This window comes from Falco naumanni, chromosome Z (assembly GCF_017639655.2).
Source record: "Falco naumanni isolate bFalNau1 chromosome Z, bFalNau1.pat, whole genome shotgun sequence".
Lineage (NCBI taxonomy): Eukaryota > Metazoa > Chordata > Aves > Falconiformes > Falconidae > Falco > Falco naumanni.
The window spans coordinates 83,727,838-83,752,800 of NC_054080.1; the positions used below are offsets into that span (position 1 = coordinate 83,727,838).

Genomic DNA, 24,963 nt, shown 5'->3' on the forward strand with positions numbered 1-24,963 from the left:
TGCACTAATGCAAACAAACTTCTCTTCATTAATTTGCACTGGGTGTGCAGTCCTGGGCTGAACTGGGGTCACCGCCACATGTGTTTTTGTCCATCCACTGGCATTATGCCCACTGCAGCAGGATCCCACATCCCTTGTGATTAACAGGTGGTTACGGAGCTGTTTAGTTGTGCTAAATGTGCTTGTGCAAACCACCATGCTTGCTGGTGCTAGGAAAAGCCGCTCGATGGGTGCTGTCAGCAGGAGGGCATGGAAAGGCATCAGCTCCAAGGCTCTCCTGGGTGCCTTGCAGCCTTAAAAATCCATTCTACCCCACTTGGCAGATCCTCAGGAGAAAAATCTGCTTTGCCTGTGACACACCAAGGCACAGGCAAAGTTCTTCAGCAGCAGAGCAAAAACCTCTCTGGTAACGGACTTGTGGATCATTAACTTTTTTATTATTATTTACCGTATTGAACATCAGGGCAGATGGCAAACCATAATCCTCCCTTTCCAATCCTCCGAACAAGACTTTTCATCCCAGGAGTGATTTCTCCCCTGCCCGACAGACAAGCAAAGCCCATATTTGGGTCAGAGCTCCCCAAGCTGCACCGCGACTCGAGGACCCACTGACCCCTGCATCTCACCCCAGGCTGGCTTCTTCATTTGCTGTCAGGTACCACTGGCTGGCAAACCCTCACAGGGGTCAGGAGGGGATGGCAGAGAGTTTCACTGTTTGGTACAGAGCAGGCAGGGACACTCATGTTGTACTCCTCTCCACTGCCATTTCTACACCAGTACATAATGGTGGGACACCACACACGAGCCCAGCACCCCCAGCACAGAGGGCATCTGCTCATAACAAAGACCTCTAACAGGAAAAGACCCACTTCTTCCTCACCATAAGAACCCAAAAAAGCCGAAAGGAGAGGTCATGACTACCAAATCAGCATTTCAACACACAGCAAGGAACACACACTACCCCGACATCATGCTCAATGAGCAGGGAAAAAAAATAATAGTGGTTTACTTGTTAAAAACAAAAAACACCTCATTTTGAGCTACAGAATGCAAACACTAACTTGCTGAGAGTGTCAAATGCAAAGGGAAGGCAGCAGCACGCTGCAGAAACATCTCTGGTTCCTCAGCGTGAGAACAGGCAATTTGTGTATTTCCAGGACTGATAAAAATGCACAAATCCAAACAGTCAAGCCAAGGCCGATAAGCATATGTACATCTTGCCTCAAACTCCCCATCCTACTTGTGCTATGAGTGCAGAGACGGACCCAGGGAAAGCACGTAAATGCACACCCAGACCATGGCCACATCAAGGCAGGGCTCCTGAATTTTGGGAAGCATCCCTGTTCATCCCACAGCACTGTAGGGGTCGCTGGATTTGAGCTAGCAAAGCATACGCTTTGCTGATGTCTCCTAGGTACAGGGCTATTTTCCTTCCCCCAAAGAGCTGTCACACTGATGGATGGCTCCATGTCTCCCACCAGCACTAAATCTGCTCTATTTCTCTTTGCTGAATTTTATTCCCCTGCCCAAATTAACTCAAGATGATGATTTGCATAAAGTGTCACAGCAGCTGAGCAGTACTCAGCTGCTCGGACAAGCAGCCTCTGCAGCATTTATCCACTGGCTTGTTAGCAGCACTTCCAATAAAGGGGCATTTAAAAGTCTTCAGTTCATCACTGCACTGCCTTCACCTCACCAACAGCAGAGGCAAAACTGGCACTGAGCAGAGCAGCGCTGCAGGCAAGCCCTGACACCAGGATAGAAATACTGGGGGTACCCTTGAAGGCTTTACTTTACTTAATACGTGATTTCCAGGACAATTTCCAGGGCTAAGCAAGTGTCTCATGTAACCAACAGTCTTCCCATCCTTTCCCCTACCATTTCCTCCACAGTGTCTCAGCGGTGCTCGTTACTTCAGGCTTAATTAAGACTGACAAGTTCAGAGCCAAGGTCTCAGGCACACACACAGTCCTGCTCTCACTGCAGCAATAGGCTGAAACGTAAAACCCCTCGTGCATTAAGTCATTAGATGCTGCAAAACCAGAGAGATCCCTAGGTGCTTTGGGACACTGCAAACAAACCATTCTGTTTTAATTTTGGGGGAAAAGCAGTCCCTTTCCTGGGCTGGGAAGCGATCCCCTTGTAGGCTGCAAGACCAGGATTTGCCCCAGGCACTGCAACAACTCTTGTCTTTTTACTTTGCTCCTCTACTCTTTAAGAAACAACAAAACCAAACCTCTCTGCCAGGGTCAACAAGACTTCACCCACAGGGGATGTGCATTATCACCTGCATTGCCGCTAACGAACCATCTCACAGCAGCTTGAGATGCTACAGGAGGAGCACTGTGCCTGTTTAGCTGGAGCTGGCAGCACTTGGGGTCTCGCTGTCCATCTCCTTCTGCAGCAGCGCCTTTCCAGCCTTGCATCAGGTTGAGCACAGGAGCCCCTCACCTTCGGTTGCTCTGAAGCAGCATTAGCATAGCAAAGGCTGAAAGCTGCCAGCAGGACAGGTAGGCTGCTGCCTGCTGCAAGGACGCTGCCAGGAGCCTGATGAAAACATGGGGTACGAGGCAGGGCTGCCCCTCTGGATGTCTAAGCCTGGATTTAAAGCACATGCTGCACAGGAAAATTTGCTACAAAGCCTGGCAAAGCCCCCACAAAACTTAATATTCACTAGCATTAGAGAGCTGCACCAAGAGATGCCAGCAACTGGTCTGCTGGGTGGGAGACTTCACCCCAGGTCATGTCCCAGGAGTAGCGCCAGGAGAGGGGATCACCACCCCAGTGAGCCACAGAAAGCACCAAGGTTCTCTTCTATCAGGCCCAGTACAGCCCTGCGAGACACTCACCACTTGCTCTACAAGACGCTGACCATCACCTCTGCCCCACTGCCAGAAAGAGGAATGCTCTGCAACCCGCCTAAATCACTACAGAGTCGCTGGGGAAGCACAAAAAGTCTGGCGATAAAGCCAATCCAAATAATCATGCACTTGACTTGCAGCTCATTGTGAAAGAGCTGCAGGCATCAGGGCAGCAGCAGTTTGGAGCAGGCGGCTCAACACCCCTTTCCCAAGCACCTGCCCTGGGTCTGGCACCCACGGGGCACTCACAGCCACGCTCCAGCACCACCCACCCAACCCTGCTCCTCCAGTGCTCCTTACCTCTTCTTCCAAGCCACTGATTAAAAACTTGGCACACCACGAAGGATCAAGAAAAAAATTCTTGACCCAGTGTCCAAGGGGAATCAGGATGAGACCTGTGGTCCTAACTCAGCTGTGCAAGCCAGGTTTCTTTATTCCATTAAGGGTTACTGGGGGTTTACAGACTTTCTCTTTTTTTGCTTTTTTAATTAAAAACCCCACACAGGGGTCAAGCGTCTCCATAGCACGACTTCTACCAAACAGCTTGTCATATTGCAAAAGTTAAATCCTTCCAGGCTACTTTCTGCAAATCCCTGTTGATTGGCATTAATTACCCTTCTCTCATATAATTCTCAATTAATCAAAACCCTGAGTAGTGCTGTGGTATAATCTTGTCTTCCCAGCTCCCTTTTCCATCTGAACTCCACCTAAGCACCCTGACGAACATATACTGGATCCAAAACATGCTCGATATACACCATATACATTTGACCACTAATAAAGTAGTTTTAAAACGGCCTTTGGGTTTCAATTAAGTAGTTAAAAATGGCCTTTCACTCCGGGTTTTCACAGTCTTCCATCTATAACATAGCCTCGTGATGCTTTAGGGAAACTCATAAGCATGTTCATTCCCCACTGCAGTGACCACCCTCCATTAAATGATTTTATATGAAAACAGTTCTGTGAAGAGCCTGGCTCAGTGGCACAGGGCAGCCCTGGCCACAAGAAGCAGCCAGGGGACACATTTTCCACTGGTAACGTTAAAAAACGTGGCCAACTCTAGGCTGTAATTGCAGTAACACGCATGGCATTTACGGTGTCACAAGCATCTTCCAAAACTCAGGGTACAAGTCACCTCAGCCCTCACTTGAGTGCTCAGCTACCCTCCCTACCAAGCACTGCTATGCCCAAACAGCACCACCAAAATCTACATTTAATTGCAAGGCAACCTCTCCATCAGACTGGATTTTCAAGCTTACTAGAAAGAAGTAATTGGATTAATCAACCTATATAGTTATCCCTCACCTCTCTAGAACTCATGTGTTAAAAAACTCTCTTGGAGCATCACTCCATGCATGCTTAATTCAAAGGAGTTTTGACCTATAGTTTTATTTATGGGGCATTTCTTCAGCACTTTCTAACCAGAGGGGTGTGCTGCAAGACCCCCAGGCCATTTTCTACATCCTTTTCATTGCAGAGCAGCTGAAGGAAAACAAGCTGATTACTGAGGATTTAAGTAAGCAACATTTTACTGGTTATAATTAAGAAATTCCAGCAATAAGGGTTGTTAGCAAGGACACATTAGACACCTGGAGAACAGCACCAGGGATCAAGACATGAAGCTGATATAAGTAAGTTTCATCAAATTATTTGAAGGGGTGATCAAACACACACTCCCACTTGCTTAGGAATGGGAGTGGCACAGAAAATGTCTCCTGGAGCGAAGGACTGCTCTTGCATTTTCATTTCATTGCAGTAATTTCCAGGTCTTTGGGAACATTATTTGCACCCAGCCCTGCTTTTTCCAGGATGTCTGCATGTCCAACCCTCAGGTGCGCAGCTGTGCAATGAGCTCTCTATATTAGCATATAAACTTTGCCTCTTCTCCCCAGTGAGACATAAGCTGAAATTGGTTCAAATCGCATCTCCAAGAAAAATCAAACAAAAGGTGATTTCCTTTTTAATAAATAAAATAGAAAGTACAGGATGGCTAGACAGTCACCTGTTTTCCTCTCTATTCCTTCTAATAACTTCAGCTGTCCAGCTACAATACTGACATTTTGGCTTTCCAGAACTTCCAGCACTGATACCCTGCAGCCTTTTATTTATACCACACAGCAGCTCCCTGGAAAAAATCCCCTAAATCCCATACAGTTTTCTCTAACAAATTTAGTGCAGATAAGGAAGGATGCAGGAAAAAACACCTCCACCAACCCCTGAATTCTGAATTGCAGGAGGAGATCTGAGGGGTGATGCCGCTAACAAAACAGCATTTGTGTTCTGCAGGAAGGGCTCGAGATCAAAATGCAGAAGACTGCCTAAGTAGAGGGAGGGTTGCAAGAAGGGCAACTGCACCCACATAAAATGAAAAAAATAAAATAAAATCTAAAATCTAAATACGTCTTTTCTAGCCTTCACCTTCTGGTTTGAATTTCTCCCCTGACTTGGAAACTTCCCCTGTGTATTAGGCGCATCCAAGGTTATGTTATCTCTTCCCCTCGCAAGGGCAGATGACCCACAGCAGCACACAAACACACACTCCCATGCAGATCAAACACAGCTATCACAAAACATCAAAGTGTCCACAGAGCAAAGCACCGAAAATCGAAGGAGAAAATAAATGTTAAAAAAAGCTATCACAGTCACCAGGTGCTGTTCCTTCCTTCCCCATTCCCACAACAAAACCTCCCTGTTGTGTGTCTCTTGGATCGACACACGGGACAACATCTGTAACCCAGCAGATGTATTTACTCATTTATATATTCCTCCCTGTCTTACAGGAGCTTTTTTTTTATTCCTCCCAAGCAGTTACACGCTACCTCTGGGCACAGGCAGCACTGAGCGGACAGCAGGTGCAGAGTTTCAATGCAGGTAAGTCCCAGCTCTGGCTCTTCCCATCATCACCACCAGCATCACATCACCCCAGGGACATCCCAGCTACAGGATTTCTATCCCACTACACATCACCCAGCTTATGAGGGTTTTGCTCCAAGACTGGAAAACCCAGTTCCCACTCAAGGAATGTGTTTCCTTTTGGGAAGGACATGCATTTATGGTCACACTTTGGCCAGTGCCACTTCAAGGAAGCCACCGGGTACCACCAGCACAGTTTAAGAACTACAACTTGTTTCAAGCAGCACCAGTTAACATCTCCTCTAGGGAATGACTTCATGTTTTGCTAGGCAGCTGAATAAAACAAGGGGAAAAAAACTAAACTGAATTGAAGAAACATTATGCTACCCAGTTTACTTTTCTGTGAAAGCAAAGCTTTTTCAAACTGCTGCTAGCTCCCAGCTCATAACATACATGCCCACTATTTTCTGCCTTTTCTGACAAAATACTCCATCCAAGACCTGCAACTCCCATGGGCCAGAGGCTGGATGGGAACACCTGAACTTGTGCAGCTACCTTCAGCCACTGCCATGGGCAAACTGGCACACATGAGGCCCCAGATGACCCACAGCATCACTCACATTATGGGTTTGTCCCACAGGACCTCCAAACGCATCAAAAGAGGAGTGGTCTTGCACATCCATGCAGGCAGCAGTGATTTAGGACCCTGCTCACAACAGGGCAAAAAGCAGAGAGATGCTGAAGCAATGCATGTCCCTTCATAGCTGCTCCTTCTTCCAGTTGGCCACCCTTTATCTCCCCCTTGGGCTAGAAGGTGTTTTCCCCTGTCCAACACCACAGAGAAATTGTAGTCTGCTGTAAATTTTCAAAAAGGTATTTTTAAGTGCTGTCTTAAGGAAAAAAAAAATATCCCTGTTTGGATCACTGCATCTGGCCATCACTTATAGTCGCCCAACCTGTGAAGCACATATCAGCACGTTGGTCCTGGGAAAAACCCAGTCACACAGTGTGTTGGGGCTGCCCACACCTGGTGGGAATCCAGTCGGTCACAGGGGGCAAGGCACAATCCTCAACATCACCATGGTGCCCAAACCTCTCCAGCCTTTTCAAACCTCATATGCAGATCAACAAAGACTTTTCTGCCTAATAGTAAGCATGCAATGAGTCCAAATGTGTATTTTAGGAACAATTTCCAAAGTCTTTAGCACCCCCACCTTGCCAATAGCCCCTTAATGACATGCATTTCAAGTTCCACAGCAGTCAGCCTTTGAAATACTATTGCCTTTCCCAGAGAGATGCATCCACACCAGCTCCCTCCCAGCAACTAACGGGAAAACCAGCTGCTGCAAGCCAATGGCTGTCAGCTCAAAAGGTTGCAAGAAAAGAAATCACACTCGTCCGCCTCCTCCTCAATAGGAACATCCAATTTAAAGAAATACTCTATGCTATGTTGTTCATAGGCATTTCTTGTTAAGCCATTGCTGGTACCCACCAGCATCTTCAAGTGGATGCTATGTCCAGCCTTTCACTTCTCTCAATTTTGGATTTGCTGGATGAAGGTTCCTCATCCCATAAGGGCCTCAGCATAAGCGTGGATGTTAAATAGTTAAGTCAGAAGCAGTCATATCAACATAACTAAAACCTCAAGCAACATTCAGGCATGCAACGTGATGCAGCAGGCTGTAATGCTTCTTTCCTGTCTATGAATTGTCTCATGTATGTTTTTAGTAGGAGCTTTCTTCAACTGTCTAGAACTTGATCTAGATCTTGTCTGAAGATCCATTCCCCCACATACCTAGTGCTAAGTGCCACGCAAGCTCTGGAGCATTAAGCAAATGCCAGTGCAGGAGATGCCCTTGCAAGACCTCCCCTTTGCAGGGGCCTCGGCGTTGTCTAAAAGCCAAGGGCACAAGCACACGATGGCACCAGACAAGGGACCACATCTCCACGGGCTTCAGCAGCACAGCCGGCACTGGGAAGCAGCTCAGGAGAGACATCACCAAGGCATGGTATATTTTTGGTGTCCATAAATAAATGAAATACAGGTCCTTTTTGGAGGGACCAGCAGACAGTGTCTTCCATATATGCAGAGTATAAATGACTCCTCCATTCACAGACAATTACAGTCAATGAATAATTTAGATTAAAGGGATGATGCTGCTGTTATCCCCAAGCCAAACATGACCCACATAGCTGAACTCCCAGAGCTTAAGAAAGACAGAGTTAAAACTCCCAGAGCAACCTTAGCCCTGCTTCACACCATGGCTGCAAAGGTCCAAGGTATTTTAACCTTCAACTTGGACAGTTAAAGGCACTTTTTGACTTCTTGCCCCAAATCAAGACGGTTTTTCAGGCATACAACACAGACACCTCTTGCCTGTAAAAGCATCCCATGCTGTGATCCCATCACCCAGCCTACTGAGAATACACACAAGCATCAAGCCTGACTGCAGGATTAAGCTGAAAGTCGTGATCTGAACTTTAGTTATTCTCCATCCATGTCAAAACTGCCTAGAGGAACCGAAAAGGGTTCCCCCACCCCAGCTGGACACAGCTGCGCAGATAAGAGTCACTTTTCTAATACTCACATCCCACGAAAGCTCTCCTAAGTGACATCAGAAGTAACTGAAGTATTACTGTGCTTTGAGCACAATTATAAGCCTTTACTCAAGCAATAGGTATTAAATGTTGAATTTCAGCTGAACTCAGGGCACTTTTAAGTAGAAATTCTAAGAAAAAGGTTATTTATATATATAAAAATATATATTTATAAAATGAAGCCACAAGAGTAGGAATCAGAATTTGGAGTTAATTTCTCATCAACTTATCCTGTCAGAAGAGCTGTAATTTCAAGCTTTCTGCTTTTCAGGCCACCCCAGGAGGGTAGGCAGAGCTCAGTGACTATCACAGGGACAGTGGCCTCACTGAGGCAGCACCAGGAACCCAACTGCAGAATTACCCAAAGCTCAGCTAGCAGCTGAAAGTAGGTTTCCATCACATCCCAGACTTCTCCACTTGAATCAACTCCCTTTTCCCCTTAAAGCCACAGAGGTATCATCAATACCCATTTCCCCAGAAATTTCAGAATATCAGATGCAAGCCCCAAGTTACCATAATTACAGGGCTATAATTCATGAAAGTAAGGCATAACAAATTGGGGTATGGGATGTTTAAGGAATAAAATAACCTCAAACCACTGACTTGATAAACATAAAAGTCATTGAGATTCAGTTTTTATGAAAGAAATCATGCCCTTGCCTCTGCTCCTCCCAGTATATTGAGATAAGCAGTGCATAGGTGCTTTCCAAACTTAGGACCAAACTCTTCACCTCCTTCATGCACCAGCCAAGCTGCCTACCAAATACCAACCAGCCTTTGCCACCATTTCAGTTTTCCTTCTCCCCACGGCACCTCTCACCCTGCTGCTCCCCGATAAGCCAGTGCTGAGCCCTTATCAGAGCATTATTAAAGCTACTATTGGAGCACAGCCTCCTTATTCCCAGCTATGGTGGAGATAAGACCCACTTTCTGTAAATAAACAGTACATTCAGAAATAGTTGACTAAGAGCAGAGACTTGAATGAGAGAGGAACGGGTCCTACCAAAGCATCAGCAAGACTGATTAAACAGCAGAAATGCAAATATTTGCTTTCCCCTCCTCTCCTGCATTGTCCTCCCTTTCCTCCCTGCATTGTATTTGCAAGACAGGGTCACTTCCAGATGCAAAGCTAAAGGATGTTCCCAGCACTAACTGCACCACACTGGAAAGCCCCCTGTCAAGCAACCCTGCGGACCAAAACCAGCCTGACCCAGTGCCCAGGGGACCTGCTGGTCACCTCTTGTTGGATTTTCCTTGATGATTTCAATCATTCCCCTACAAAGGTGGTGCAGAATCCCTACATTTCCATGCTCCCTCTGTTTCTGGCATTTCTAGCCACAGCAATGTGGATCGAAGTGCCAGCCTAATGCATTTTGGAGAAGCCACCTCAGTCAAAACACAACACTGCCCAAGTCTTTGCAATGTCTGCAAAGATGACACCAATGGCCACAGCAATGCAGGAGCAGGGGACAAAGTGGCCATCACCAATGGGAACAGCACAGCCATGAACCAAGCTCATTTTGGCTGCCAGCACTGATATTCCACTGAGAAACCCAATGGAGTGGTTTTCACAAGAGCTCTTTTCATAGGAAAGCAGTTTAACCTGTTTAAAGGATATTTTAGCCTGTTCTCAGAGGTTTTCTCTCCATCAGCTACCAGCAAAGCACTGTCAGAAGGCTAGGCTTTGTTTGAAAGTAAACCAGCACACCTCAGCATTCCCACTGCCTGTTTCCAGCCAGAAATGCTGGCTGGGAAAGCTCACAGGCTGGGATTTCCTGGTTCTTCCTACACTTTTGAACTCCCTTCAGGATTTGCAAGCACAGAAGAAAGCCCAAATCCCATTTTGCACCGACACAGGGGAAAACAAGTTACAAGTCTCTCCCTATCACAAGATATGAAAGGGTAGGGGCTGCTCCAGTAGCCAGACTGCTGCAGTTCAATGTTATCAACAGTCCTAACGCATGTTTAATTGCTACAGCAAATTTATCCCCAGCATCATATGCTCAATCCGTAAGAGACATCCCCAGAAACTGTTTAAATCTCCCAAAGTGGGAAGTTCTCTGAGCATGTGGAAGGGACATGCAATATAAGTAGAGAGATCAGCAATCTCTAAACACACACAGGGGAGCTCAGGGCTCTCTAATTCCACAGGCTCACAGCATCCTCATGGACCAGAGAAGCTCTCAGTGAGACTCATGCTGGTGAAAAGGATGCTGTTCCAGCATGCAGCTGCAAGACATTGCCACCAGCACAAGTAGCATTTGGTTACTGAAGGGACACCTGAACCCTGAAGAGACGGATCGAGATTTCACGTGTCACTTCAGCCCCACAAATGTTCAAGGCTGATTTAGCGGATAAATGACACTACCATACTTTCACACCTGCCTTGACTGCCCACATTCAGTGCAATCAAGTGTTGATGGGATGAAGGAAGCTCCATCCACCCCCTCGCTGCAGGTGTATTACCAGAGCACAAGACCTACACATGGCTTTCTGGCGGCTTAGTTTTTCTTCAGCTCTACCTGGAAATAAAGGGTGAACAAAGCTAAGTCTCCATTTTTAACTGGCCTGCTTCCACAAAACAACTTAAAACATCCTTAACACAACCCAGCTCAACCGTCTAACATGAATCCTTTTGATGAGTTCTGTGACTCCCAAGAAACTCCTCCAAGCCTCAATCATGGGTACTGGACAACTGTGTTAACACAGCAGTCAGGTTTAAAGCAGACATAAATCAGACAAAAAACCTGTAAGAGGCAAGGGTCAGTGCTGTTTATGGGGTTAAAGCAGGTAAGGCAAATGCAGCCAGGGCCCTTCCGTCTCTTGGAGGGTTTCAAAAGCTATGCAGCTCTCAAGTCACGAGCTGTGGTTCAAACCTGCATTTGTTTCCAGCACATCCAGCTGCTGGGCTGGCTCTTTCAAGCCTTGACCACTACACTTTGCTCTGTCCTGACTTGCTAAATTACACACGTTTTGTGTGAGCAGGAGGAGTGGAGCCAAGTCCTTCCAAAATGGGCTCTTCCCTCCCAGACAAATTAACTATATTGAAGTTTAGCCTGACTGCAGGACAGGTTTGTCCAGATCCCAGATGTATTTTAGCTCTTCTTCCATCTGCTTCGTAGGCACGTGAGAGTGAGCAGGCAGGCACCAGCAACACCGGTGCTTACAGAAGCAGCAAGACCACCTTCCTGCCTGACTAGGTACCATCGCTCCTGAGTCATCCAAAGATCACACAAGCTCTCAGCATCACGCATGACTTCAATCCAGGCTTCAACATCCGCTGCTAATGCTTCAGAATTGCACTTAAGTATTTCAAGGGACACAATGATAATTTGAAGTTCAGAGCCCCCATGAATACCCAGTGATCAATTCACCAAACAACCCAGAGATACGTGCAAAGGAAATGGATTTATCTAGAAAAGAACCAGGGCTACATACCTTGCAGCTATCACAGCAACAGCACATAAAATCAGCATTTACCAACAGAGATGCACCCAAAAAACTGTTAAGTCTACTAGCTTTGAAGCTTAAAGGCAGAAGAAGCAAGACTCTAACTTCAGGAAGGCACTAACTTGCTTGGTAAAGATGCTTAAAGCTTGCTGTAGCATGGCTCTCAAAACAAGAGAATCTGGGCAACACTTAGAAAATGAGCACTTTTTTTAATGTAGAAGAGCAGCAACAGAGTCACGGCTACAGGCAGAAATAAAATCAAAAATAAAAATTAAAAACCAGCCACAGCTGAATGACCATACAAAAGATTGTTTTCAAAAATAACAATAAAAGCTTTAAATACTTGGATCCCCTTCCAGAAGCCAGCAGAAGTTCCAGCACAGCCTTAAGGTGGAGTTTCCCCAAAAAAAAACACTGCCCATGCAGCACAACTCATCTTCCCATTTTCAGGTGAGCTCTGACATTGCTCCCTTGTGTTAGATATTCACACCAGCAAGGCAAATTGCAAGAAATTGCCAGAGTTTACCTACAATATGAAGTTAAGACAGAAGTGTTGTTGCTGTACTCTGGAATTACAAAACTATGTTTAATAAGAGGTTATAATAAGTTTTAGGCAGACTTTTTGTTGTTTTTGTTCAGCTCATACAGCTGCAAAGATAAAACCCTGAACAAAGGAACAGCCACAACAAGCTGCTTGACAGAACTTGCAGTGCTGAAAATCATGCAGTTACTACTTAAAGAATGCTCTCTCATTGTCTTTGAAGAAAAAGTTTATATACTACAAATTCAAGCATCAGGTATGGCTTTCTCACAGGCATCATAGTACTACACCTCTGCAATTTCTGTTGCTGTTTTGGTCAGAAGTCCCCAATAACACAGGTATAGGGATGAACCACATAGAAGGTTTGTGGTGTGAAGAAAACACAGAAACCTGGCTTTACAAATTAATATTCTTCTCTCTTTACGTACTTAAGGCACACTTTATAGGGTGGTCACCCTCCTGAGCTGGGACACTCAAGGCAAACTCCCATACCACGTTCCCCATCCCTAGTCAATGCTGGTCACCAACAGCTAGACCAGAGCCACATCATGCTAGACCACAGTTCCCAACACCCTCCATCATGACAGCCATCAGCCACCTCCTGTGCCCAAAGGGGCATCCCAAAGGTGACTGGCATCGGCAGCCCAGAGACGGCCATCTCCGGATAACACATATTTGTTGACAACCAGTTAGTACCAATATTTTCTTTTTCTAACAAACAAAAAACCCACACACCAACACACACACCCCAAAAAACCACCAACAAAACACCAACAAAAAAACCACACAACACACGGCCCCCAAAATAACCAAAGGGGGGGTGGGGGGGGGTGGAGGGGGGTTGAGGAACAACATAACAAGATGCATCCCAAGCCTGGGAAAGAGTCAGCACAAGAAAATAAAAATTTCAAAATTATAAATAATTACTAATTATTTCTACTCTGTGACTTTTTCTCCCTCCCCCACCATGTAGCACAACCTCTATTGTCTGAAAAGCGTTTATCTGAAAGTGGGTCATGTCTCCTGGCATTACTAAATCTTCCCAAATTTCCCCTGATTAGTCAAACGCTATATCCTCTCTGACATCTGAGTGATTGAGGTAGTGTGTAATGCCATTTTTCCCCTGAATGAGCCACATCAAAAAGGGTTATAAGCCAAGAGATGGCATGCTGGATAAAATAGTCACCAACAGATTGTCCCCAAAATATTACTGAGGAAAAATAAATTGTTTTGTTGCAAGGTTCTTCCTTTAGAAACATTCAGCCTTTAGTACTGAATATGGAGAGACAAGAAACTGCCTTCAGAGTTGCTAAAAGGCTAAAACCTAGCTAACGTATGTGTTGATACACAGGATTCTGCACACTAAAGTCCCAGCAATGTTCTGTAAGCCACAGCATCCAGTCTGCTCTTCAAGCAGGGACACCAAAAACTATTGTGCTGTAAATTAATGACAGTCTAAATCTGGGTAATACCTCACAAATGAATGAATATTAAAGCAGAGTCATCTGAGACTAAAAGGAAAAAGAAGGAAAAAAAAAAACCCAATAAACCTGCTACTTAAAAAAGAAAATACCATTTAAAATTGGGATACAACAGCAAGTAATTGCTCAGGCACAATTTATATCCAAAGGATTCAAAAATATCATCTTTTGGAGCAGAAGGATGCCAGGACCCGAGCAGGATGCTCAGCTGGGACAAGTGCTGCCAGAGGGATTGGATATTGGGCTGAGCTCCTTCCCTGCAGGAAAAGAGCTGGAGTTTCTAAGTACTTACCAGGTTGGCAATTAGACTAGATCCGGGCAAACTTTAGCAAGTAACAGCAGGGTCTGCATTCCGCTGATTTACTTCACATTGCCTTCCAGTGCTGAAACTTTGTACCAGAGCAAAGACTGCTAGGAGACAGCACCCTTTTCAGCCAAAAATTAAAAAAAAAACCAAAAAAAAAACAAAAAAAACCAAAAAAAACCCAGTGAAATCTTGGAGAGTCTACAGACTTTTTGGCATTGCCAAATAGGATGTTCTCAGAAACAGAACTGACTTTTTTTATTTAAAAATACAGCCTTCTGCACCACACCATTCCTTGGACAAAAAGAGGGGCCTCAAGGAGGCCGCATTTGGGTAACATCAGCAGTCTTTCTGCCTGATGCTGAATTCTGGGATGCAACCATCAGTGCAGCAGTGCTTGGGGAGGAAAAGCCTGCTCACAGCTTGCTCTTTGGGGCTGCAAGGAGTTTCCCAGCCTGAAGCAGCCTCAGCCATCCCATCTTCTCCAGCATGGAGTGTCAGGTGCCGAAAGGCAAATTCAAGCAAGTTTTGTTACTAAAGATGATTTAGGCCTACCGTGATGGTCAAGCAGGTGGATATTTCAGGTGTTTCAAAGCTGGGCAGCACTGCTCATGTCCATCTACTGCCACAAGGATAGCCCCCATGCTCCCATGCTGGGGAGGGATTTCCCTAAAACAAGCAGGTGTGAGCACAGCCATTGCTCACCAAAACAGCACCAGGGAGGGCAAAGCACAAAAGGATGAAGATTAGCTCCGACAGCCTCGACTCTTTGAGTTTATTTTGGCACAGCAAGAGCACACGAGGCTTCAAAGCAGCTCCTGGTGAGCAGGCGAGGGGCCGGGCAGCAGAAATCACCCCCAGGGCAGCAGCAGCACTGTGAGGCTGAAATCCACTGCTGTTTCTGCCACAAGCTGCACCCAAAGCATCAGCCCTTTAAACTTGAGCACAAGTATTTTCTAGAATTCAGATTTGCATGCTTAAGACATCCAAATTTTTCCCCTTCTTTCTCCTTCCTTGCAACACCAGAACCTGGGGGAGAAAACCCCAGTACTTAGAGTAGGGAAGACATGGCAGACACCCCTGAGGGCAGCTCTCCACCAGCCCCAAACTGAAATGCTGACACCCTGTGTAGATGTGGCTTCCACAACTTTTTAGCAGCATTAAAGTTCTTGTTTCAGCCAAAACATGCCTTGTTGGTGCTACAAGATGGCAGTGCAGGTAGGTGCTCATGGTCTATCCAGCAGAGAAGTCATTTCTTACAAGGGCAGGTGGAGACAGGAAAGAAGGGGACGGCACAGTGACAGGAGACACTGACCAAGCACTGGATGAGGACCACCTGGTCTTTCACCTCCTTTGTTATTTTATTTCTTGCCACTGAATGTGGTGGTGAAACCAGGCATCAGCTGAGCCAGAAACAGGCTCTCCACAACCATGGGAAAGGCTGGCAAGAACCACACTGTTATTTCACACATCCACCTCCTGCTGAGGTCTGTGTGGGTCTGGGGCAGGACGTTCTTCTCCTGCACCTCCACTTTGTCCCTGAAACAGGACACACAGTCCTATCAGGAGATGTGGGACTAATCCAAGGCCACAGTAAGCCAGCACAGCCACGTGAAAGCCACCTTCAGCTCCCCATCCCTACCCCACCAGGAGATTAACTGTCCTTGACCGAGACCCACGCCATCCCCAAAGCACTCAGTGGGTACTGCTCCGCCACTCCAGCTGGACATCACAGTCACTGCTCAAGAAACAGCAATACCCACAGCACCCATGTTATTAGAGCTCAAAGTAATTAAGAAGCATAAATACACAAGAGAGTTACTCAGCTTAATTAGATTGAAAATTATAGCTTCCATCACCTCTGCATCCACTCGCTGCCTTGAGATATGCTTGCGCTGACTTTCTGCTCACGTGGGGCACAGCACCAAGGACCGGCTTCTCAGCATACACAGGGATTCAAATTTTATTTTATTTTTTTTAAAACAGTTTTCAACACTCATTTGCTACCACACACATTGGCAGCCCCAGCTGCCTACCCATGTCCAGCCTGCTCAGGGATTTGGCAGCTGGAGGTTTGCCTGAGCCACCTAAAATCATCCCTGCAGGGCTTTCGGTAGAAAACGGACATTCCCATCACCATTCCCCATGATTTTAAAAACCCATCTTTAAATATATTAAGGGTTTTTTTACTTTGAAGAGTGGTAACTTTCCAGAACACATCTCCAGGATGCAACATGTCATTTTGATAAGTAGTGGCTGTGATTCATTCAGAACACAACCTGCTCCAACAGCCCTGTAAATGGTGGTTAGCACATCCTACCAGCACCTCACACCTCGGTGAGACTATTGTAAGGCAGCTTGGGCAATGACTCATGGGAAGGGTGAGAGTAAGGATTATCTGGGTTTAAGCACCAGCTCCACACCTCAGTGGAATCACCAAGTGAAACTTACCACCTCATGGAGCCCACCAGCCCCACAGGGCTGCCTGAGGTTCAGCAGGATGGGAAGCAGTCATGGGTGGAAAGGTCAACCTCAGGCATTCTCAAGGGAGAGCTAAGCTGGAAGCATGTGGTAAACAGGGACACATGGGCAGAAGGACAGATGACAGCCAACAGGAAGATCCAAAAATCAGGATGGACTGGTGGACACAGCACAAACCTCCTCCTGCGGAGCCAAGCCACATTAGCACCAAACAGCCGGAGCACACCAACACAAAACCACCCCACTGGTACCACCACCAATGCCCATATGGGAACACGAAACATGGACCGAAGGAGGTGGTGATGGCCATGCATTAAGGAGGACATGGCCAGGGTATCCCCTACAGCCTGCCCTACACCTTAAATAGTATTGGGGAGGGCAGCAAGATGCGTTACACAGTATCGTTGGTGACCTGCTGCAATTGCCAGAGCAGGGTCTGAATGTCCTAACAGCACCACCAGCTTCAGATGGACGAGTACAGGGGACCAAGGAGAAAATAAATCTATTTTTTTAAAAAAAATCAAATGGGATTTCATTAACAACGGTGAAGGATGGTGGCACAGCAGGTCAGGAGCAGGAGCCCATGCTGCTGGAGGACCTGCACCAAGCTGCGGGTTCGGGGCCATACCCTGCAATTAAGGGCTTATATTCCTTATAGTAAGAGTTTATAGAGCAGCGTTGCTTATAGTTCTTGTAGTCCTATAGTTCAGCCTTGGACACATTTAACCCATTCCCATGGCTCACAGGTTTCAGTTGGCTGGAGAAGACTTTGGACACAGACAAATCAAGGACAAGAGGAGAGCACAGCTGAAAAGTCACATTTCCAAGGTGCAAGCTCTTCCCTGCAGGGATGTTCCTCTCCAAATCCTCTGAATACTCCAGGAAAGGCAAAGAGCAGAAGTACCAAATCCTTAACAGCTTCATTAGTAAAACCAATGAGTTTACCATGACTTGAGTTGTTCAAACGAGAAAGGCTACGTGAAGCCCACCACTCACCAGTCCCACCATCATCTCTGGACAGGTCTCTGCTCATTTCTGGAGGACCAGGCTAAGCCAAAACCCAACCCAACCCCAAGAGATGTGTCTTTCAGTGGGCCAGAGGCATACAAGGGCAACTGCTTTACACAACCAATATAAGACACGGAAAATTCACAGCAATTTTTTTCAGTTTCGCTAAATAGCAAATTCTTCACTAAAATGCTTTGCAAACATTTCAGTGCCTGCCAAAGCTTGAGATTTTGCTGCTGTAAAAGCAATCATTTTCCTGACTTGAATTGTAGTTCATACTGGTATTCCTTTAACTGCCACAAAATGCCTCTGTTTGCAGAACAGGTCAAAGAGCAGAAAATAACACCACCTAAAAAAAAAAAAAAAAGCCAACCACAAAACAAAAAAACAACACAGGGCTTCACCTACACTACCTGCTATTTATTACACCGCTGACTAACTCAGAAGGTGCAAAGTCCACCTTCACACTGAGGTTAGACTACTGCTGTGGCTTCCTTGCCAGACAGCTATCACAGTAAGGGTACACTACTCCTTTTTTGGCCAGAGCTACAAACCAATTGATGTGTAAATTAAAAGCCCAACACACCTAGAACTGCACTGCACCTACAGCAAACTGAGACCAGCTTCAAACATGTATATATATAAAAAAATATAGATACAAACATATATAGACTTCTTTCATGGTCATCAGAAGGTACGTGCACATTCATGTTCAGGGTCACCATTTTCTACACCTGGGTATTGGCAGCAGAGAATAAGTGAGCAAAAATCCTGCCTTGTAAATGCACTCCTCAGCAGCAGCCAGGCTGCCTGTGACAAACACACTCTTTCCACAGGGCAGAAAAGGGAAGGACCAACTCATCCCATAAGAACCAGCACAAGCCATGCACTACCTCAGGCTCCGGACCTACCACAGTTCCCAGGTTTCCACCCTTCACCTAGGAACTAAACTAGCAAATTGCTGCAACTTGGGCTTGTGTGTATTGGGATTTGCAGCCTCCTCCCTCGATTTCACACCCTTAAACAGTATTTTTAAGAATTCCTCCCCTGATCATTTTTTTAAAAGGCAGTTACCTAAACCCTACCAGCAAGAGGGCATAAAGCAGGAATCAAGCTGATTAAGCCTGCCAGAGTCATTGCTGGGGCTGTGCCCCAGCACCTGCACTGAGCTCCATGTTTCTTATAGCTCAGTGGCTCTCATCTAACCTCAACACAGGCGCTATTAAATGCACAACTGAGATGAACAATTGCAATAATAAAAAACAGTTATTTTTGCAGCACAAAGCCACTGGTACGCCGTGCCCTGCAGCAGGGTATGTATCTACACAGCACCAGGGAACCACGGGGTGACCTCCGGACATCTGCGCATTGAGAAGAGGGAAACACCCACAAAGACACCAGCACACATCTCACACCTCCCTTGCATCTACTCAAGGCTGTTATAACGGGTGGACTGAATGGCATCTAACCCCCCAAGTCTGGCTCTGCTTTTCTCTCCTCCATGCTGTCCCCAGGGAAGTCAAGGTAGTCCCCAAGGTGCTGTGGAGGTGGCCATGCCCTTGGCATGCTGTGCAGGTGCAGAGAGCTGGCTGGAGCAATCATGCTGTACATTTCAATTATTTTCTCTCTGCTACTGCAGCTAGTAACAAGGCATGATCAGGAGAAGCCCAGGGATGCCGATGGATCTGGCTCCTTCAGCAAGACAGCCCCATCTTTAAATAAAAATCCCAGCATGGTCTCTGAGTCGTCCTTGTCCTTTGTGGCACAACCGAGACGTGTTCTCATAATCTAAAATAAAGACAGAAAAAAAACCACCAATCCCCTTCAAGTATAACCTGCTTTTCCTACCAGCAGCTGCAAATGGCAGAGGCAGGAGTTCAGGAGCTCTGCACTAAAGGTCCCATGATGTCCTGGGACTGAACCCCAAACTTCCCCTTTGCCCCATACTTATTCCTGGAAATTTTTCTCTACACAAGACACAGAAAATCTTCTCTCTTCTTCCCAGCTGCCCCTCAACCCCAAAACAGCACATAGGCACTCACTAAGGATGAATCCTCCCCGAGCCTTGAATGATAAATCATTTTCAGAAAGGTTTTATGCCAGAAGGTTTATGCCAATTCATTGACTCAATCAGTGTGTGATCACACTGGCAATATTTGTTCGCTTTTGAAAATTTTCATCCCAGGGAAAGAAGCCACCAAGTCATTCCAGCTACTTTATTTAATACAACAACTTTAAGTAAAAACCAGAGCGTTTTCTATACCCAACACCAGCCATTAGGATTTTTTTAATGCATTCAGTTCTATCATCTATTAAAAAATACTTGGCAAATAACAGTCACTTAGCACAACAGGAAGAAACAAAATAAAAAAATAAATAAATACCCTGGTCTCTTACTCATCCAGAGCTTGCAAACGCTCTCAAGAGCATATCTCGAGCTGCATAACAGCCCAGGAGCAGAAAGGCACTGGTGATTCCCTAGCCTGGCAGAAGCACTATTTTGCATGAAGTTCAGAGGCTACACTTAAATTAACAATTAACATATTTTAAGAAGTGCCTTTAAGAGAGCAGAACATCCAGAAGCAAAAGCAATTGTATTTGTTTTAGTAACATGAAGAGCCCCACCTTACAGTAACGAAGGCTAGCTACACAAACTAGTCTAATCTCCAGTTCAATGCTGCAAATCAAGCCATTGCTGGAGGCTGCATCTTCCAGGGGCAATGTCCTCCCTCCATCCCACCCAAAACTCAGCTCACGGGAGCAGAGCATCCCTGTTATCTCATTACAGAGTAACACTGGCATCTGCACAGGCTTACAGGGATTGGACTGCAGTTACCTTGGCTGTAGTTTAGCTGCATCAGCAACAAGTTTCTTTAGAGGGCTCCGGCTGGAGAGGAAAGAAAGATCATTGCACACAGGGAGCTGCCTCTGCCTCCTGGCTCAGCTAAATAGGGTTTGAGAAATTCCCCTGCCCAGCTACAACCACTTCGGCTGGGCAGTGCTGCAGCTGGGCAAGTTCCACCGCTACCATGCTCCAGCAGGAACCCTGGGAACATGGTGGCAGCAGCAGGACAGCCTTAGAAAGATGTTTGCTCAGGGTAACCAGGTGATACAGAGGTTATGCAAAACTCCACCAATTCTCCATCTGGAACAGGATTTTGTAAGCGGGAGTCCTCAATGCCACTACCTCCCCTACTCCTCTTGCATGCACTGGTGCTGGCAGCTTCCAGGACCAGGTTTGCACCCTGTAGCATACAGCTCCTCTTCTGCTGGGACACAAGTCACATTAAATTCCTGTTTGCTTCTGCAACAGAATGAAATCCACAGCCAGGTAATCCAGAAGTCCCCAGGTACTGCATCAGGAGTGAGAAGAGTATTATAATGGTCTCCCCATAACTATTTACCCAAGTGGAGTCCTACATGCTTGAAGGTTGATGCAGTTTTGGAACTACTCTCATGCCTGTAATTAGGTACAGCTGCTAATTACCTTATTTGATGGGGGCTATTAAACACCAGTCATCCCTTCCCTTAAAGGGGCACAGATGGGACATCACATGGGAAGGGCTTCCACCAGCAATTCACAGCTGCTGGTGTTTCCAGGATTGGTTCCTCTCCAGTTTAAGTGCTCCTCAGGGCAGTGTTGAGTCTAACGCAGCAAATTTATCAGCATGGCTTAACAAACATGAACTTAAGCACCAAGAAAATACGACATGTCCCTGGAGATCTTCTCTAAGCACCAAGTGGAAGTTAAGGGCTCTCTACACAACACATAACAGCCCAGCAGGAAGGAGAGGGGCGAGGACCTCACTCAACCACTCTGAAGTGGCTCCCCAACAGTTTCTCTCCTCCTGGTTCAAGCATGAGAAGGAAGGATTCCAAGGGAGGTACCACTGTGGCTGTGCTAAGGCAACACTGCACATCTGATCAATAGGCTTTTGGCAAAACAGCTACATTGATTCCAGCAAGCCGGATTGTCCGCCTTCCCTCAAAAAACCTTATCCTCATCCTGCCAACAAGGTGATCCAGGAGGCCCTACCTCTGCACTTGGAAAGCCATCTCCTGCATGGTAACACCCCACTGAAGCTCTCCTGCTCCTCCCCGCTCCTTTCCTCTGTTCATTCTCGTGCCCAGCTACTCCGTGAAAGCATCTTCCAGCAGCCATGTGCAGAGGGTGAACCAGCACCCGACTGCTCAGGGCAGGGCAGCCCACCACAGCAGGCTGTCTTCTCCACACCACACTCTTGGAAGCCTCTACCATATACAAGCTGTGAGCACCCAGCAAAGCTACAGGCCACAGGGCCAAACACCTCCATGCACACAGAGGTGACGTGCAAGCCAGCACTGGGACCTTCCTTAATGCTAAGAGCAGGCTACAGAGCAACCTATCTGCTTCATCTTCAGGACCTTCGTCAGCAACTGGCATGATCAGGCTCGGCATCTTCAGGCTGTTGGGTTTTTTTAAAGCCTTCTGTGCTTTTTCTTATATACTCAAAGTCACAGAGAACACTTTCCTGCTGCCTCTAAGCCCAGAACGACAGCCCTAAATTTCACCGCAACACCACCACTCAGCCCCACAGATGACAGACTCATATGGGTTTAAGGCACCATCCACGGCCCCACCACAGCTGTGTCTCTAAAGTGTCATCACATGACAGACAGACACCAGCAGAAGGGCCAGCACTGAAACACCAGCTCTCATCAAAAGGTCTTTTTTATTATTCAAAATAAATTAAAAATTAACAGCATGCACAGATTGTCACCAAATCCCCATCGCTTCTCAAGTGCCTCATCAAAAAGTCCCTGTACAGCAGCCAGGATCACTAGCAGTGCCCCAGCAGCCACCTTATACCCATTCAATAGATGAATGGGAACATAAACCTAACCAAGTTAGCATAAAAATACAACATAGGTTAATTACCTGATTCTTGAGTTAAGAATCAATTAACCTGGTCGTTACAACCAGCCCACAGACAGGGATAATACAGCACTTGCAGCCAGCCTTCCTCCTCCCCAGGGATACTTGCCATTGCATCCACGCATTCATCCAATGAGACACTGTGGTCAGCACATCTGAGCAGTTTAACCATGGCTTGTATGTGCTCCACTTCAGACTTACCCCATGGAAAAACGTTTTCCAAACCTGAGACTTTGCTTTTGAAGAGCTCCTGAGAAGGACAAGGGTTAGCTCACTCACAGACAGCCCCACTCAATCCAACAGGGCTTCTTAAATTCCCACAGGTTCAAAGGAGGGGCTACCAGATTCACAATTCATCCTTCATCTGTTTGATTTCGATGGCAAAAAAAAAAAAAAGTGGCACCCCCCAATTTTACATAAAAGCTGTCCGTGAAACGAGTTACAGAAGCAGACATCTGCAGCAAAGTTAAGCCCAGAAGACTGGCACGGAGACAAAAAGCAGTTTCCTGAGAGGGCTGGTGCCAATCTGGCAGCATCTCTACACTGACCATGGTCAAAGGAAGAATTTAAAACACTAAAATTCTCATTATGACAGTAGATGATGCTGGCACTTTACAGTCTTTCAGCAAAAAGTGTTCTGAAGCCAAGCACTTTTCTCGATGAGCCCCTGCCTAGCGTTATTGATGGCTTTTACTAAGCACATTCCCTGGACCCCGGCTGCCCGCCGCACTCCCAGTAGCCTCGGGAAGCCGCGGAGCGCGGGGACAGCGCTCCCTCCGCACCAGCCCGCACCGGGTGGCCTCCGGCTGCCTGCGAGGAGCTCCTTCGTCAGGCCAAGTCAACCAGCAAAGATCTCTCCGGACACAAACCTCCCACCGGGAACGGGGTGAAAAGCCCGAACAGCGCCAGGAGTGCCGCTGCTCCCTCAGTATCCCACAGCCACAAAATGATTTAAAAAAATAATCTGAAAAAGTGGTATCTTGCCTAGATCCCAGGCTCTGCTTAAAAATCACCACCCGAGCCTCCCATTACCACAAGGAACACTTTTCAGAAGCAAATCTGGGTTTCTCTCCGGGAAGCAACGGGGAGGGCGGGCGGCTGCCCCCCGGCCGGCACAGGGCGCCCTGGCCCGGCGGCGCGGCACCCTGCGAGGCCACCAGCCATGTCACCTGCCCCGCCGCCGCCCGCCGCCGCCTCGCTCCCGCCCCCACCCGGGGATCGCGTTCAGAAAACTGGACTCTCAAAACCGGGCGCCTTGAGAGCATTTCGGCTAGTTACAGCACTTGTACGGGCTGTTTTCACCTCTCTCTCCGCACCAAGGCTTTAAGAATATGAGGGGGGGAATTTTTTCTGTGAGGATCTGGGGGAGCCGAGTGTGTTCTAGCTGCGCGTTCGCCCCCTGACGTGACAGACCCCGCAAAGGAGAAGCCAACGCTGCCACAGCCGCAGCCCAGGGGCGAAGTTCACCCTTCCCTGAAGAACCCCCGCCACACCGCCCACCCGGGCGGGTGAAACCCCGGGAGAGATCGCTCACCCCAGGGGACGACGACGACAACACCACACCCGTCCCGGCTGCCAGGGCGGGCCGGTGCCCGCCGTGAGGCGATGGGCGGGCGGGGGGTCCCTTCCGCTCCCCGAGCGCCGTTCCGGGGGGTGCGGGGAAAGTTGTGGGTCCCTCCAGGGCTGGGAAACAACCACCCGAAAATACAAGGAGCCCCCTCACACACACACACACACACGCTTCGCTCACCTCGGTGTAGAGCTGCGCGGCGGACATGGCCGGGGCGGGCGGGCTAGGTGCAGGGCATAGGATCGGCAGGCAGAGAGCGGCGCCGGCGGACCGACCGACCGACCTTTACACTCGCCGCCGCCGGCCGGGGCACGGGAGTGAGCGGCGCGGCGGGAGAAGCGGGAGGAGGAGGAGGCAGCGCGGCTCCGCCTCTGCCGCGCCCCGCTCAGGTATGGGGCGGCTCGGCTCGGCTCGGGCTCGGCTCCTTTCGGTTCGGGCAGGGCTCGGCTCGGCTCGGCTCGGGCTCGGCTCCTTTCGGTTCGGGCAGGGCTCGGCTCGGCTCGGCTCGGCTCGGTTCGGCTCGGCTCCTTTCGGTTCGGACAGGGCTCGGCTCGGCTCGGCTCCTTTCGGTTCGGGCAGGGCTCGGCTCGGCTCGGCTCGGGCTCGGCTCCTTTCGGTTCGGGCAGGGCTCGGCTCGGCTCGGGCTCGGCTCCTTTCGGTTCGGGCAGGGCTCGGCGCGGTTCGGGCCCGCTTCGGCCCTCCCGCTCCGCGCTGCTGGGTGCCTGAGGGCGCAGCTTCTCACCGGGCTCGGGCGGCGGGACCAGCACTTTTCTTCATGGCTTGTGTAAGCTTTTGTTATATTTTTTTAAAGCCTTTTTTTATACTTATCTCTCCTTCCTTTTCTCGGTGGGGGATCCTCAGGACCCCACCAGGCTCCGGGCCTGGCCCTCCCTGCCTTGCT

At 47.8% G+C, this 24,963-nt stretch overlaps 1 protein-coding gene across 2 annotated transcripts in view; it reads right to left on the reverse strand.

Annotated features, from left to right (window-relative positions):
• The window catches only part of MYO5B (myosin VB), a 147,415-nt gene extending 123,055 nt beyond the window's left edge, over positions 1–24,360 (reverse strand). For both annotated transcript variants that reach the window (XM_040580477.1, XM_040580476.1), the window contains exon 1: positions 24,243–24,360. In XM_040580477.1, the coding sequence (XP_040436411.1) occupies positions 24,243–24,269 (27 nt within the window). In that variant the 5' untranslated portion in view covers positions 24,270–24,360. The remainder of the gene's footprint in view (positions 1–24,242) is intronic.
• Between the last annotated feature and the right edge of the window lie 603 nt (positions 24,361–24,963).